The sequence below is a fragment of the Pempheris klunzingeri genome, chromosome 13 (genome assembly GCF_042242105.1).
Source record: "Pempheris klunzingeri isolate RE-2024b chromosome 13, fPemKlu1.hap1, whole genome shotgun sequence".
Taxonomy (NCBI): domain Eukaryota; kingdom Metazoa; phylum Chordata; class Actinopteri; order Acropomatiformes; family Pempheridae; genus Pempheris; species Pempheris klunzingeri.
Genome location: NC_092024.1, coordinates 12,840,672 through 12,857,449, shown reverse-complemented (window position 1 = coordinate 12,857,449; position 16,778 = coordinate 12,840,672). Strand labels below are relative to the sequence as shown.

The 16,778-nt window shown below is 41.8% G+C and overlaps 1 protein-coding gene across 1 annotated transcript in view; it reads right to left on the bottom strand.

Moving 5' to 3' along the window:
• Positions 1-14,532, bottom strand: part of mboat2a (membrane bound O-acyltransferase domain containing 2a) — a 39,771-nt gene extending 25,239 nt beyond the window's left edge. The window contains exon 1 of the mRNA XM_070842783.1: positions 14,410-14,532. Coding sequence (XP_070698884.1) covers positions 14,410-14,493 — 84 coding nt within the window. The 5' untranslated portion in view covers positions 14,494-14,532. The remainder of the gene's footprint in view (positions 1-14,409) is intronic.
• Between the last annotated feature and the right edge of the window lie 2,246 nt (positions 14,533-16,778).

The following is a 16,778-nucleotide window of genomic DNA, read 5'->3' as shown; positions in this document are numbered from 1 at the left end:
TCTTTCCTCTCACCTGTGTTAACAAATGACACTGACAAAGCATTTGCTCCAAAGGCTCAAATAAACTGCTCCAAACAGGTTTGGTGAGAGAGTAAGCTAGAGTAAGAGCCCCCCCCCCCCCCCCCCCCCCACACTTTGTCTTCGGCACTTCATCTCAATACCAGTTGATACCGTCTTGGCAGATCAATCACATTGTACTACAGTGTGTATGGATCAGATAGACACAGGAAGGGAGACAGACAACATGCAGATGTTTTGATGGGTTTGCAGGCGCCAGTGGGCGATTAGTGTTGAGGGGCAATAAGCTATCAGGCAGCTCCTCCTGGCAGCTGTGGCACAGGGCTCAGCTTGGCTCAGCTTTAAGAAGCTACATTATAGACTGACACACAGACTGGCTAAGGGGAAAGAAGCTGAACGGGAGGGAGGAAGTCATTGTGGATGCGGTGGAAGACAGAGATAAGCCCGCTTCCTGAAGCTCATTGTTGAGTGAAATACAGTGTGCACGTCTCTCTGTCTGTGTACGTGTGCAGGAGAGGGACATAAAAGGCTCTCGTGGCTGGAGCACTGCTCCTGTTCACACCACTTTCCCTGTTTTTCTTTCATTTACTGACCATCCTTTTAACTTCCTCCCCCCATAGTTTTCATCTCGCCATTTGTCCTGAGGTGCTTCGCCCACAATTGTGATTTTATGACAAAGTTTAACTTACTTATGAGCTGGAGATGTAATGCTGGAGGGGAGCTGCCATCAGACAGTGAGGTTGTGAAGAAAGAAAAGGAGTGATGGTGCATGAGGGAAAAGACAGATGGCACGTTATTTTCCTCGGGGCATAGCTTTTCCTCTTTCCGTTTCTATATAAACAAGGCCAAGAATCTACAACCGGGCTAATGGCTCTGTGAGTCTGTACTTAGGCACAGCTGTGATGTGAGCTAAATACTAAAAACCGCATGATAACATGCTCACAATGACAGTGCTAATATCTTGATGTTTAGCAGGTATAATGCTTGCCATGTTTACCATCTTAGTTTAGAGTGTTAGCATGCTGACATTTGCTGATTAAAAGGTCCCATATTCTGCTCATTTTAAAGTTCATGCTTGTATTTGGAAGTCCTCCCACAACAGGTTTACATGGTTTAATGTTCAAAAAACACATTATTTTTCTCTTGGCTGACATGGCTGCTGCACCTGTTTTCAGCCTCTATCTGAGCGCTCCATTTTAGAAGAACAGAACAGTCTGGGTGCTTTACTCTCATCTAGACATCTTTGTGTTACTGGGAGCTGGTCCAGGAGAGGAAAAACAACGAGGTATATCCAGTAGCTTTTCATTGGATGTAGACAGTCAGCCTGCTGAAGGGCTGGAGGAGGTCACATGTTCACCAGATCCCCTTATGACATCATAAGGGGAGCAAAATCTAAACAGTTTTCACAAACTGAAAGATGGAGCAGGAGAAAAAGAGGAGAGGATCATCTTTCCTCTTCATCTTTCTGTAAGCACACTGGGGACACATATTTATGTTGAAAAGATATTTAAAAAGTGCATTTTGCATAATATGGGGCTTTTAACATTAAACACAAAGAGCAGCTTGGGCTGAGGGGAATATCATCAGTCATCATTTGAGGGACTTAGAATATCTGTAGTAAATTTCCCAGCAATCAATCAAATAAATTACACAATATGTCACTCAACCTGATAGTAGCACTAGAGGAAAAGTCAGGGGAACACCAAAGTCATTAGGAAACATCAACTGGGAACCATGAATGTCTGTACAAATTTTCAATCCACTGAGTGGATGTCAAGCTTTTCCCCTGAATAAAAATGAAACCTTTGACTTGCTAGCAGCACTTGATGATGCAGCACTCATGTGGAAATCTACGTAAAGCCTGTTAAGAAAAAAAATGTCATATAGATCTTCGGGGTAGAATTCCAACAGCAGCAACATTCAGAAACTGAAATTTCCCATCTAACCTGACTAACCTGTCTACTGACACTCAACATTTACTTATCTGTGTGAGTCCGAGTGCGACCAGAGGCCTGGAGAAAATGCAAGGCACAAGGTTCTCATAGGGCACTGAGACAGATAAACATCTCAACAAAACTGGCTTGTTGAGTCTGACCTGCTCTCTGCAGGTGTGGTACAACTCTCCCATGGGAGAGCTCTTTGCTTGGGTAATGACTTTCACTTCTTCAATGAGCCCAAGGAGAACCACACTCGTCTGCACACTACTGGGATAATATCACATTTGATAAATAGTACCCCTCTCCCCCCTCCCTGTCCATGGTCCATGTTTAGCACCCAGAGACTAAAATAGTTCCTTTTTTGCAAAGAGCAGTATATGCCTCCCTATTTGAGCCTTACTCACAGCGGCTGGTGGGCTCCTGTCTGCGCACATGTGCCTGCATCTGTTTGTGTGCGTCTACACAAAGTGGGAGATAAATTTAGACAGTCATTAGCATAAAACCCTTTTTTCCATGTCATTAAGTCACTAAGCATCCCCCACCCTCCTACTCCTCCCTCTCTGACGTTACAGTCCCGTTCTGCACAGTCTCATTTCATTTCCATCAGCTGTAGTCCACAATGACTCATGCGGATTCAAGGCAGTGCTGCCAGAGTGAAGGGAGAGATTCAAAACATTGAAGTTAAACCCAACTAGTGTCACAGTCTGTATTTTACATAAAAAGTAGCTGTGGGGCATACATGACATACTGCACATATACTGTACTGTCCTGATCCTCCTTAGAGGGTTCTCTGGTACATACACTCATATTGGAGAGAACATGGATGTCTAATTCCCATAAAGGATTAAAAACAGCTGATGATTATAGTGTTTGCAAATGTTATAAAGGATGTGGATGGAGCAGAGAGAGAAAAAGAGTGCAGAATATTATACAAGGACCAAATTGCAATATATTTACCCATCAATCAAAATCATGGATGGAAGAATGGAGTGAGAAAAGCCAACTGGAGATTGTACATAACGATGCTCCATCCTCTGCCATTCTACCCCATCCTTGGCTGGAGAGAAATGAGAGCAGTGGCATGTCTGCCAGTGTTTTCCCACACGCAAACACACAACCACAAACAGACACACGTGCATTAGCACACACGAACTGCAGCCAGACAAAGACACGGGCAATGTCATGACTACTTTAGTCTTGGCCAATTAATGTGGCACAATTGGTCATAGCTCCGAGAGACAACCTGGCTGTGTGTGTGTGTGTGTGTGTGTGTGTGTGTGTGCGCGCACACGCTCAGTGCAACTAGATCATACTGACAGTATGGGAACAATGGTATTCTTGTTGTTAGCACAAATACAACAAAGCTGTGACTTGTTTGCAGCCACTGGCAGTGCCCCCTTTGCCCACTCACACAGGAAACAAAGAGAGAAAAAGTTTGACACTTTTATAAGTTCTTCACCTCAGGTCACAAGCCTGTCAGCTGAAATAACCTGTGGTTACATAAAGCTAGCGGAAAAAAGGCACTGAATATATAGCTAAGCTGTTAAAAATGCAACAGACGTGAATGTGCTAAATGTGTGGTTGTGTTGATGATAGAAATCATGTGTAAAGTACCACACAGATAGGAGGAAGCATGTCCTAATGCACAAACACACATACGCAGAGTGTTAAAGCCTGCAGTATGGAGCTCTCCTCTCTTAGCTGATCCACAGATCCCAGTCAGGCTCTACGGTCAGGCAGGCTATTATTAGCCCAACAATCAACCATTCCCCACAAGGCAGCCAGCAGCACTGGGCCACACACATACACACACACACACACACACACACACACACACACACACACACATATTGTGTGTGCAGATCCTTTCTTGCGGCGCATGAGCCTGACCCAAGCAAAGATTACAGGGTTGCTTTTGGAGAGAAACGTCATCTGAGCAGTCGCCCTGGTGCCCAACAGGGAAGCGTAATGATGAACTAATGTTATCTCAGCAGGACGCATTTACACAGGGATGAGTGACCTGGACCTGGCAAGATGCACTCAGGCTTATGTACATGCAGTTTGTTACCATGCCAGTGCAAAAACAGAGCAACAAAAGTACAGATGGGAGGAAAGACAAAACCTCGTATACATAATTAGCCGACATTCTCTATAGAAAAAGTCCCGTGTGGGCCTTGCAGACATGAAGTGCCAACCATTGTCTGTGTACCCTTGAATGCAGACCAGTCTGCCTCCAAGTTCTTTCTTTTTTAATATTCTTCTACTGGTCTTACACTCAAAGAACTCTGTTTGACACCAATGATCTGCAACATGTCCAAAAGACAAATGCACTATGCTCTACAATGACAAAATATTTTGCAGATAAACTAATAAATCAATGAAATTACTGCTGACTGATTATAACATTTGATGCTGCCCGTGGATGCATATCTCTTCTGCAGTGCTGAGTAATGTGAATGCATAAAATATATGCAGGGAACATTGTTTGACAGGCTCTTTTGATATGCACATAACTCTTGGCAAACAACTGCCAGAGGTCCAGCTATTTGATTTATAACGTGACTTATTTGCACACAGAGAAACAGGAAGCCAGCTACTTCTTAATAGGAAAAGTGGACAATTTTACCAGTTAATGCTACTGCTGTTCTGTTGGGTTTCACACATCAGTGCAAATGAATGACAACATACTCAAGCAGTCTATGTAAGTGTAAAAGCGGGACACTGGATAGCCACAGTGGCAAGGTCAAAAAAAGTATTAGTATTGCAGCTTTTCATCGAGGATATCTTGATGTATGATGTATACCATTGGTCATGAGTGGCTGGTCCAGAAAGATGTTGGTTTTATGTGATAGACAAAAAATGTGAGACAGAAAATCCATAAAATAAAAAGTCCAGAAATGCAAGATACTTTGTACGTTGCCAGTTTTAAACAGACTTAGTGGTTGACTTCTGCTTTCATGCTGTGATGGTAGGTGGTGGATGTGGATGTGGAGTGAGAGGCCAGTGCAGCTAAAAGGCAATGAGTCAGAGTGTCTCAAACTGTTGACCAAGAGCAAAATGACTTGGCTACTGCCTTCTTGGCTCGCCCTGTTTCATTCAAACAGAGCTTCTGAAGGAAAAATCCTGTTACTCATGAACGTCTGAGGCAGGCCCCAACTAAACTTTAACTTTGTGTTGCTTGAACTTGGGACCACATGGAATGTATAAAGACAGAGGTTCATAGATGTGTGTGTGTTGTCATCCATGATTAATCTTGCTTCAATATGTGATGAGGAACATTTGAAAACTGAATGATCTATAAAGTGGAAGAACAGTAGGGTGAAGAAGCCAAAACTCCTACTGTCAACTACTTTCCACAGTACATTCATTTACATCTACAAGACCTTGACAGATTTGGCAGGGTGGCCTTTTTGCCCATAAATCAGCAAATCCGTAGCTCCCAAACAACTGCCTGTATGTGACTTTTGGACAAAAACATGAGGCTTGCAAGTCATGAGGCACAAGAAGATACTTAGATATATAGTCAAGAACAAACAATGTTCCATGTCCCATTGGAAGCACTAATTCCATCCAATCCAGCCTAAAGGTCGATATCACCAGAGTGCTCCAAAAGGCATTTTATCTGCTCATTAGCTCAGTTAGAATCAGTGTGCAGCAGAGCACTTTTACAAGCTGCTGGGTCAAGAGCCAAATGGACTTTACAGCCATAAGCCTGTAAAGAGTAACATCTCAATTTGATGTATGACTTTGTAACAATAGTTTCTGTGTAAAGGGGAAATGGAGTTGATCCCAGAGAAGAAAGACATAATACTCCTCATATTGACAACCACTACCTTGATGAAAAAAGCAGTCAGTTGCTATGATACAGCGCCATGTATACAAAAGTCCTGAATGGTGTGCAAAGCGTGAGGAAATGATTGAACACTGACTTTGGCAAGCATCTGCAGTCAAGTACTGAAACTGTCAATTGTAAAGTGTTCCCATCTATAGTGGAGGGTGCAGCCTTTATAAAGACAATATAATTCACGATAAGAATCCACTGAAAATCCAGCACTCAAAACCTCACAAAATGCTCAATTATCAAAACTGAACACAAAAGCACAAAAGGCAGGTTTTTCATAAGGTTACAAAAGACTGGAAATGCAAGGCTAATATTATATAAGCATGTTAAGTAACTGACATTTGCTGGTTGGATGAACGTTCTGTGGCTGTTCTACTACAATGCTGCCCAGATGTGTCACCGCTGACAACATCGGCTATCCTATCCTAACGGCCACTGGAAGATGTTTCGTCTGAAGCCATGACACATTTTGTGAGCGAGATGTAGAGCTGGGAAGATGAGTTAAAGACACGGGGTAGAACCAGGGCCTGCCAAATAAGTATATGTATACTCCCTACTCATTTGTCCCATCTCAAACTTGACTTGAATCTGATCAGGACATCACTGAGGGAGCTCCAAAATCAACCCGTCTTCACTTTTATTGTGTTTTTAAATGTTGCTCTAATGCACTTCTTTGTCTTATGTAAAACACTATGATGATCTAATTAATAATTTAAACTACAGAAAGAACTAATGTACAACATTAAATTGCATGGTATACCCCTTTAAGACCACATTGTATAGCAGTTTGTGGCACAGGTGATCAGGTTCAAGGGAATCAATGGCAGAAGGCGCAGAGGAGTAAACATTGTGAATCAATTCTACATCTAGTGGCCGAACTTTTCAGATGACAGCGCAACTTGTAGTTAGAGATGATCAATACTCAGATTGACTATTTATTGGAGCGTAGAGCCACTAAAAAGTAAGGTGACAGTAGCTTGGTGAATGTGTCAGAGTCTATCTGCTCTTGTGAAGGTGAATCAGCTGAATACCCTTACTGGCTTACCTTAATGGAATTACAAGTGACAGTGCAAAGTCACACTAATAAATATTCATGTTCTCTCATTTATTTTGGATGCATCTCCTTCATTCAGTTGAACTCATTGGCCAAGCACAGTGAATGAACCAGAAAGCAACAGCTGTTGCACATAAGCTGAGAGTTATGTAGAGAAATTATAAGCCTCGGCCCCATGTTTACATACATAGCAGTGGCACGGCCTGAAATTACACTAAGGTGTTTCTTCAGACTTTAAAATCCCTTTGGGAAGAACTAACAACTATCAAAGTAAGAAATGCGTGCATATGACCTGTCATGGCCCCGTCATTATAACCACAGGTAAATCTTCAAAGCTGGCCTTGCTTGTTTGCATTAATCTGCAATCTAAAACATCAACTATGTCTATGAGCTCAGCCTGTAATTTGATGCTGTTTAAATGATTCCTTGAAAATATGTTCTCTGTGCTGACTGTGCCATGCAAACATTAAACTGGTACTCTGAGCCGAGGGTGGAAGCTTTTTTAGCACAGAAACCCAATCCACCCTCATAACGCCACACCATTAGCAACGGAACTAATGAGTTAGTAAGCTGAGTCATGTGGACATCCACTTTTGTGGCAATGCCAAGTACTTCAGAGTGAAGAGGTATGACAGATGCATAGAGTTTCCTGCCTGTGTATATCTACAGTAATACAGCCTGTCTAAGAGATCGGACAATGCACTGCAGAAGATATAGAAACCACTAGTTTTTTTCCATTATCCTAACAACATAACACCGCCCCTGATTGACATTTTTAATGCTTTTGGTATGAGGGTTTTGTAATGCTATGACTGCATTTATTGCTAGTAGGAAATGAACCCACACCCATGGCAGTCATCATTATGCTTTAACCCAGGCAACTCCAACAGGAAGAGGACATGGTAAATACAGAGAGCCAAAGGGAAACAACGGCTTCCAGAAGTAACAAGATCTCAGTCAAAATCCCTCAGACATTTGTACTAAAGCTAACAGCTAAAAATCCAAGCTTGGAACATTGTCTTCCTTGACAGTATGTAGTGTGGCCCACTCCACGTGTTTAAATAAGAATGATTATTTACAAAAAAAATATCAAATATCATTTTTATTCATTTTTCTCAACCATTAATGGACACTCTTTCCCTGTAGTCCCAGACATTTAAACATCATGGCTTGACAGAAGAGGGGAGACAATGGGTAAATCAAAGTGATGAAGTGAGATCAGACACGTCTATACTAACAGCAGGGCAGAGAGGCCTGAACACTGTCAACATTTTTAGACAGACAGCAGAAATTACAGCAAAAAACGGAAGAAGCAGCGTGTTGGTGAATGTTATGGATGATATGAAGTTATAATGGCACAAGTACACACACCGTGACACTGGTCAATCTTTTTATGGGCGCTATAGTATACAAATTAATGGTTGTTTAACTTTATTAAAATCAAGACAGTTTCAATTTCCAGTGGCATTACACAATGCTATTTGTGCAGGGATAATATGTGGATTGGCCTTGTGACAGCATCGGTGACTCTTCTGGTCAATTCCTCAATTTCTTTGGTTTAAACATCAAACTTGCAACATACAAGCCTCGTTAAACACATGATCATTAAGTCTAAGCCACGCTTATGAAGAACTGCCTGTTTGTAACCATTACTGCGTTGTCTGTTGTCGACCACCCCGCCCAGTAATGTTAACAACATCGTCGAGTCTTTCCATATTCCCCAGGAGGAATCACACAGGCATGTGGTGATTGTGCACCATAATAACAGCAGCAGCCAGCAGCACTCCATTAGCGAGAGCCGAGAGGAAAGAAATCAATTGGAGGGATAAGACTCCCCAGAGGGCAGCCAATTAAAGACAAAGGGGAGGTAGAAAGACTCTGACGAGACCCGAGGGCTTAAAAGTAAGACCAGCAGTCCCATGACAGGAGGCTTTGGGGACTCAGTCAGCATCTGGGGACCTTAAAGGGAAGCCAAGCTGAGATTCTTCAGGAAAAGCTCCCCAAAACCTCACGACTATTTCAAAAGCCCATTCACTCACTGGAGGAAAGTGTTAAAATTAGTGCTTATAAGATAAATATTCAGATTGTTTTACAAAGATCCAGAGATATTAGAAACTACTTTGAAGGCCAGTCTTATTTCAACCTCCAGTTAAACGGATTTTAATCCAGCCATTCACAGTGTTATAGTGTTGGACTTGTGTCACTGATAGCAGGTAATTGTCAGTGGATAAAAGGAAAGCTAGGAGTCAAACTCTCAGCACTGTGTGGGCTCAGAGGCCTACAGTACAATGGCTTGGTGGAAAATGCAGCAGCAGCAACAAAAGCAGGCTTGTTATCGTGATAAAAGATGTGGCCGTTGACTGTGACAAACTGCAATCCAATATGTCACATAAACAGAAGACTGATTGTACAGCTGGGCAGCAAGGCCTTTAGTGACCAGAGGACACACAGCAACACCGCCTGTGCACTGCAAGCCTGCACCTGTAAGACTGCATCTTTATATCGGGCATTGTTGGTGCACTGAAATGTTTGATGAGCTTCAAAAACCAGCATGTTGGCTGTACATTTCTCAACAGATGCATTAAAGTTATTCTGCTATTCAGAGATAAAATAGCAAAGCTGGAGTTCATAGTTTCTTGTCATTTAATCAGAGGACACAAGAGAGAGGCAGCAATGTGTCAGCCACCAGGCATCATTTGTCTGATATAGCCAGTGCACTTTATAGCACTACCACGCTCTTGTCAGGAATTAACAGCTGACAAGATGTTCAGTCTATATCGACACCTGTATATAATGTATGCTCTTGCCGCTTTGTTTCGAAAGCCACTGCTGACTATCAAAGCATTACATCATCCGAAATCTCTACTGATCCAAAGAATAAATATTCACTATTTATAATTATGTCAGATAACCGCAACAGCAAAGGAAACCTCACATTTTAAGGTTAAAACCATCATTAATGTCAGATTAAAAGGTGTAAATCGTCTACGAAGCACAGTGCATGTGGAAATTTCCACACCGCCATGCTGACATCATGTAGGAAGTTGCGCTTGTCAACCTGCTGGATGCAAGCTTCAGTAAGCTCCATCAGGTCGAACCACGTAAACACATAACTTAGAGCATTAGAAACAACAATCAAAAGATACAATACCCTCGGCCACTTGAAACATCATTAGTTTTAGCAAATCTTTAGTTTTAGCCTGAGGCAGTGGGACCTGTCTGTGCTGTCAGGGCACAGAACAATAAATATATTAGGATGCAAGACAGTGAAAAGCTGCACAAACAAACAGCAAGTTGTTAAAGTTCACTGCATATGTGTGAAAAAGGTAGTGGGGGGGTTCATCAGGAGGCCAGCTGCTGCATATTGAAACAGCTGCAGCTGTGGAAGGACTTCACAGTTGATGCTACGACCTGCAGGATTACTAAAGTCCCTTCTCAGAGGGCGGAAACCTTTCTAGAGCAACAAAATGTTAATGTTTCCGCTGGATAGGATTTTTATTCAAAACTACTTTAAAAGTTAAACCTTATTTTAAAAAAAGCACCCAGGTATCTGGCATTGAGTGTCACATTCCAGTCACTTAATAGGTCTTTTTCTGCTTGTCATTAAGGATTCAAGGATCTTTATTGTCATACCAGCACACATTAACATGAGATGGCATGAAATTAAGCGCTTGGGTCCCGGTTATAAGCCAAAGAGAATTAATAACTGGATAGAAAAATAAACGAAAGCACTAGAAAATAAACAAGAGCACCATAGAAACAACAAAAGCACAATAAAGGCATGCATTGAACAGTGATAAATAAGCATGTGTGTGAAACGTGCAGTCAGAAAAGTGTAAAAGTAAGTGGCATGAAGTTTGGAGCCACCCAATATTTGATGACAGTCATGAGGCTGTATGAGTCAACTGGTTTCCAAATTTCACACTGAAACTCGATATTGTGCTTCATGATGGCCTGTTGGATGAGGGAAGAAAAAAAAAACAAAAAAAAAAAACACTGGACCTGAAATGAAACCATAAATGATATCAGCATGAAGCTGGTGTGATACTGACATGCATCATTGACACTGACATCAAATGTTCCACCCAAGAGATTGGACCTGATTCAGTTACAAGCTGCCCCTGGAAATGCTAGCTAGCTAGACTGCAAGGCAGCTCTGCTTCACTGTGAGAATGTGTGACACCAAATACTATTCTATGGACTGAGACAGATCAGTACACAGCATCTGCAGTTAAATTAAAGAAAAGCAGTGTTGGTATATGTGTGCTATACGGTGACCTAAAAGGGAACTACACTTAAAGGTTTCCTTTTGTGGCCAAGAAATCTGTTGCGAGTCCGGTGAACATAATAGGATCTACAGTGATAGCTAAACAAGTCTATGGTTCAGACAGATGTAGTGGAAGAGGGAGGCCAGATGAGATGCAATAAAATGTCAAGGACTTTCTTGATGAATACTGTCGGGTCAATATCTTCAAGGCTAAGAGCAGCACTTCATGCTGGATATGGCCTTCACCCCACAGGTTTTATGACAAACAGATAAAAACAGCAAATTACAAACAAATCTGGGGCAGACTGAGCTTGGGATCAGATGTAGAATTTGAGCCTATAAATCACATTTATCAAACCAGAACCCCTCAACCAGAATGGGTGAACATGGCGTTTGTGTGGGTGCACAAAAATGCAGTAGGAGGACTTAGTCAAAGTAGTAACAGCATGTTACTGAGAGGGGACAGGCTACTTGTGATAGAGAGAGAAAGAAAGGGAAAGAAGAAGAGAGAACGAGACTGTCAGTTCAGATTTCACAGCTCCCATTATAGCTCTGACACAGGCCAGTGCAGAGGCCTGACTCTCCCATGGGATTCATGCAGTCCTAACAACGTACAGTGAGGTGTCACACTATGGCGGCTTCATAAAAATGAGTGTCAATGTCCGTGGGCCACACAGATCATACTGTATCTGAGTGGATGTATTGATTTCTGTGGTGCTGACAGCAGCTCTGGCACAGTAGGGCACCCAGTTGGCAGGATGCTAACAAACCATATTGTCACGGGGGTGACACCTGTCCAACAAAGTAGTGTGGGCCATGATAGCTCATGATTACATGTCCCATTTGTACAAAGCCATTCCCTCTTACTCTGCCAGGATTCATTCAAATAGAGAACCAACAAAGAATAGCCACAGTCACGCGACTTCAAATATTTCAATAAACAAATGCATGACACAGCGGATGACTTCTTGTTTCCTGCTTTGTAATTGCTGGACTTCTTTGTCGAGTGCCAAGGCACTAAAGGTAAAAGATGTGGGAACTGTTTGGACATAAAAGCAGTTATTGTTATGGCAGATTATTGTGTTTCCAAGGTCAAGCAATCACAATTAGTACTGTGGTGATCTTAATGTGGGGTGGAGTCTAAAATACTGCAGGTTACAAAGCATTATAACAACAGTAGCCATCATTTTGGCTTAGAAAGCGATACTTTATGTAAAGGTATAGTGGATTGAGGTCATATACTCTTTGGCTGTTTGTTCCTTTAATGAGGTTTTCTTCCAACCAGTTACAACTTGCATTATCACCGATACTAGAATAACATAATACTTATTTATTATAAATACTTTTAACAAATACAAAAGCAGAGTAAAGGGACATTATGAAGGCACCTCATAACGTAACGTTAAGTTCAGACAATGTTTTTATGATCCTTTAAAAAGCAAGTACCCCACCCTGCAACATTCCTAACATGCGCTGCCTTGCTTTAGGGTAGAAAGTGAGAATTACACTTTCCAGTCTGCACACGCACGTATGGAGGATGAAGGTATGACCAGATGTTTTTGTTGTTCCAATCACAAGAATACAAGAAGAAGTCACGTGAGTTATACTCGGTCATTGCCAAGATTACAAAAGCACACTGATCAAATAATTAAATGTACGATTTTGAACATTTTGTGTTACAAAAGGCGAGATTCATGAGCCGAACACGTGCTTATAATCTCAGGTGAGTACAACAGGGAAGGCTCGGGCCCAGTGGAAAGACAGGAGTGAGTCATGGGGTTGAGGCCTGCATGTCAAAGTGCTTGGCAGGAGGAGGCTCATCTGTATGTGATCCCATGCTGATATGGAACAAGTAAAGATCATAAGACATGAGATAATGTGCGATTGTGGTGTTGATAGCGCACGGTGAAAAATGCAAAGCATGACTTAGCCAGCATAAGACTAAAAAGTGCATTGTTGCTCTAACTGTTGCTCTAAACAAGAAAGGGTTCAGGCTGATAATTAAGGGTCATGACAGTGGATCCCCTGGTGTTCACGCTAAAACTGGACAACATATATTAGGCTTCATTCCAGATCACAGAGCACTTGCAACAAAAAGAATACTTGCTAGCATGTGGCTAACACAGGGTAGGAATCAGGGCATTAACTCAGAGGGAAATTTAAGACTTCACCTCGTAAAAACGATGAAAATCACAGTGTTTGTTTTAACCAAAGTAGCCTGTCTAACAAACTCTAGACTGCTGATCTGTACAAATGCGACTGGCCGCTTCCACAAACCATCACAGTTCCATCTCTGATATCACTGCCATGGAAATGTACTTTGCATACATGCTAGTGTGATCGTGTAGGTGTGGCGCCTGTGAACGTGAAAGTGGTTACGATACATTTTCACACATAATGCAATTGCATCCACTTCAGCAAACTCTCACCAGCTAAAATAATCCCATAACTCCAGACAAACCACAGCTACAGTAGTCGCCCAACCCATTTCAGCATTGCCTGGAAATGTGAAAAGCCTTAGAGAGGGTGTGATGGCCTCTCTCATTACAGATGATTTTGACTTCCTTTTGACTCGGTTTATGTTTGCAAATGCAAAACTCCCCGAGCTGTGATCCCTACAGTTACGGACTGCTAAAATAAAGGCTTTGTTTTATAACATATGAAATGCATGGCCCTCTGAACCACTGAGCTACCAAATTCAAATCTGATTGCATCCCAAGTGCATTAAACTACAGGTTCCCAACCTTTTCCATTTGAAAATACCATCTTATAGCTCAAAATAATCATCTAGAAAATGAAATTTTCTTAACCAGCAATGAGAGAACTGTCTTAATAGCTGATGAATGATTGAGGCCTAAAAACACAGGGCTAACTTCAAGTGAATGTTAGGTGAACTTTAACTCGTTAATCTAGATTATACTGATGATCGGATGGAAAGCAGATCAAAAGGATCTACGAGGGGTCCTCGCACCCCAGTTTGGGCACCACTGGATTAGCTCTGGGCATCGAAAGGGAGACACAAAAGGTATTAGGTGTAGTGCAGCTTGACTGGGGACTAGCTGCTGGTGAGAGAGAAACACCAACACTGATTTTGTGCACTCGTTTTTTTTTTTCCTCTTCAATAAATCCGCAACCTATAAAGGCTAAAATAACGTTTGGGGATGAATAGCGCTGCGCATCACCACCCTCTGCTAATGTTATATGCACATATCCTGGTTAACTACGACAAATATGCCCTGAAAACACATTCCCAGCTCATAGGTCGATGCATTTGCTCCATGCAAAAACATACCTGGTCAAGAGGGAGATTGATAATTTCGCTGATTGGCTGCAGCAGAGTGGATCCAGTGCATGATGCTGTCGTTTGGGTAGCCATGCTTGGTCGGTGTCCGTAAATCCTTTCTCTCTCTCTCCTTCCCTCGGTTCACTTCACTCCCCTCGGCCGCTGCGATGATAAATACGCCGCTGCTGCTGCTGCTGCTGTCGTTGCAACGGGCTGCACAGTTGTCATCCGCGGCACACATCCAACAAAGAGTACGAACCCCCGACGAGATGACCCCGCCCGACCACTTTCTCTTTCGTCCACCGCCCCTCGGGAGAACAAGACGTTTTATTTTTTTTTAGACACGAGCCGGTGAAAGAGCCTCACATTTGTGTGTTTTTTTTAAAAATCTTAATTAGGCGACGTTTTAGTTGGTAGAAGCCTACTTTACGTTAAAAAATAAATGTTTTTGTTTTAAGACGCGTTTTAAGAACTTACCAGCTGCTCCTGTTTGTGAGCATGCGTGGTACGGCTGTTATAAAAAAAAAACTGTTTTTACATAAAAAAGAAAAATTGTGCCTTACTTTTTGTCGTCGTCTTCTGTGTCTATTTGTACTCTACCCACGAATGAGGCAATGATTACCATTATGGTCGAGTAGGACGTGAACGAGCTTGGTGGCAGAGGGTCTTTGACGCAATAAAAATGGTGATAATGTGGGTGGAGAGATGGCGGCCCAGCCCTCCGTTATAACCATCTATCTTGACCTATCGTATGGAGAAAAGGGAGTCCATCAGCCAATCCCACTTAGTGACTGTGGGTAACCCTATGGACAGTAACCCTAACCCTATGGACACAGAGGGGGGGTTGATCTTGATTCACAGTGTTAAAGGCAAATTGAATGTGAACTGCACTGTGTTGCATGTGGTCACTCCTCACCCCCCTCCCACATTTATAGCACATGAAGAAGCAAAGTGTGACGTAAGGGGGGCATTTGGCAGGATCCATCTGAGGAGAAGAGCACAATGAGGCCAGTGATGGTCGAGGCCTGCATATCTGCACAGGTCCTTTTTTATCTGCAAGACAGAAACAGACCAACAGCTCGTTGTAAATGCTGAGCACAGCCTAAACTGGACACATAACCTATATTATGCCTCACAGCTAGATGTATTTTGTCAATGGACCATAGGAAACCAAGGTAGCCTATTTATAGTGTAAATAGTAGCTTATAAAATGTAGCTGTTTAAATGTGTTTTAGTTTGGCCTTGCAAAAATTACAAACAACATAGGGCAGGATGTTATCCCATCCTGCATAATATTAACTGCATGCATCATAAATGAAAAATAAATGAAAAATGAAATTTATTTATTTATTTATTTGTGAAAAATAAAATACTCACATTTAGCCTTCTCTGATTTATCAGATCAGAGAGCTGTCTGACTTGTTAAGCAAAGCGTCTACAAGTTTAACTTGCAGCAGCTTTTTAATTCTTCACTGTGCAGCAGCACCACCTAGTGGTTCACAGTGATTTTTGCCAGAACTTATTCCACATACAATTATTAAATAAATGTTATATTTCCTCAATGCAACCTGTGAAACATTTCCATAAGAAAGGAGACAAAAATAAGGACATATACAGAAGAATTTTATTCATAATTCATCAGAGTGTAGTTATTGTAGGATTAAGCTTTCACTACAATGCATTTTCTAACCATAAACACACTTCTTTTTTTTTTAAGTTGAGATCATACTTTACCAATTTATTTTAAAGCAATAATCTATTTTCATTTGGAGAAAGTTTGCAACAAGGCACAGTAGCCAACAGAGGGCAGCATTCACAAACCAATGACAACTCATCTGGCTTACAGACTTCCACTTTTGCTCATTCAGGCCAGGGATTTCCTGAAACATTTGGATTTTTCCAAAGTACGCACAATGCCAAGACAAGACAGACAGAGAGAGACAAGACAGAGAGATTTATGTGCCGCTGTTGGTGTACTCTTATAAAAAGCTCTAAATGTAGTTGGATTTCTGTCAGGAAACATTTTCATACAAATGCACCCGGATTTCATGTGATTTCACATCCAGAAAACAGGGCTAGACAATAAATACAAAGCAGACTATGCATATCATTCACCTAATATACAGGAGACTATTTTTCTCATATGTATTTCTAAAACTTCTTGCAAAGGAACATTAACACAGCTCAGTGAGTCGCAATAATGCTGCTGTGGCTCTACGTTCCTGCAGCTCTGTGCTAGATTATCATGAGGAGCATCATCTCAGTGATGAGGAAGTGAAAAAATAAAAAGGCCAGGTCTTTAATGAGATCAATAAATGAGCTACGCATAAACTCCAATGAATGACAAAGTGCCCAGGTAATACACAAGTGTCAGGGAA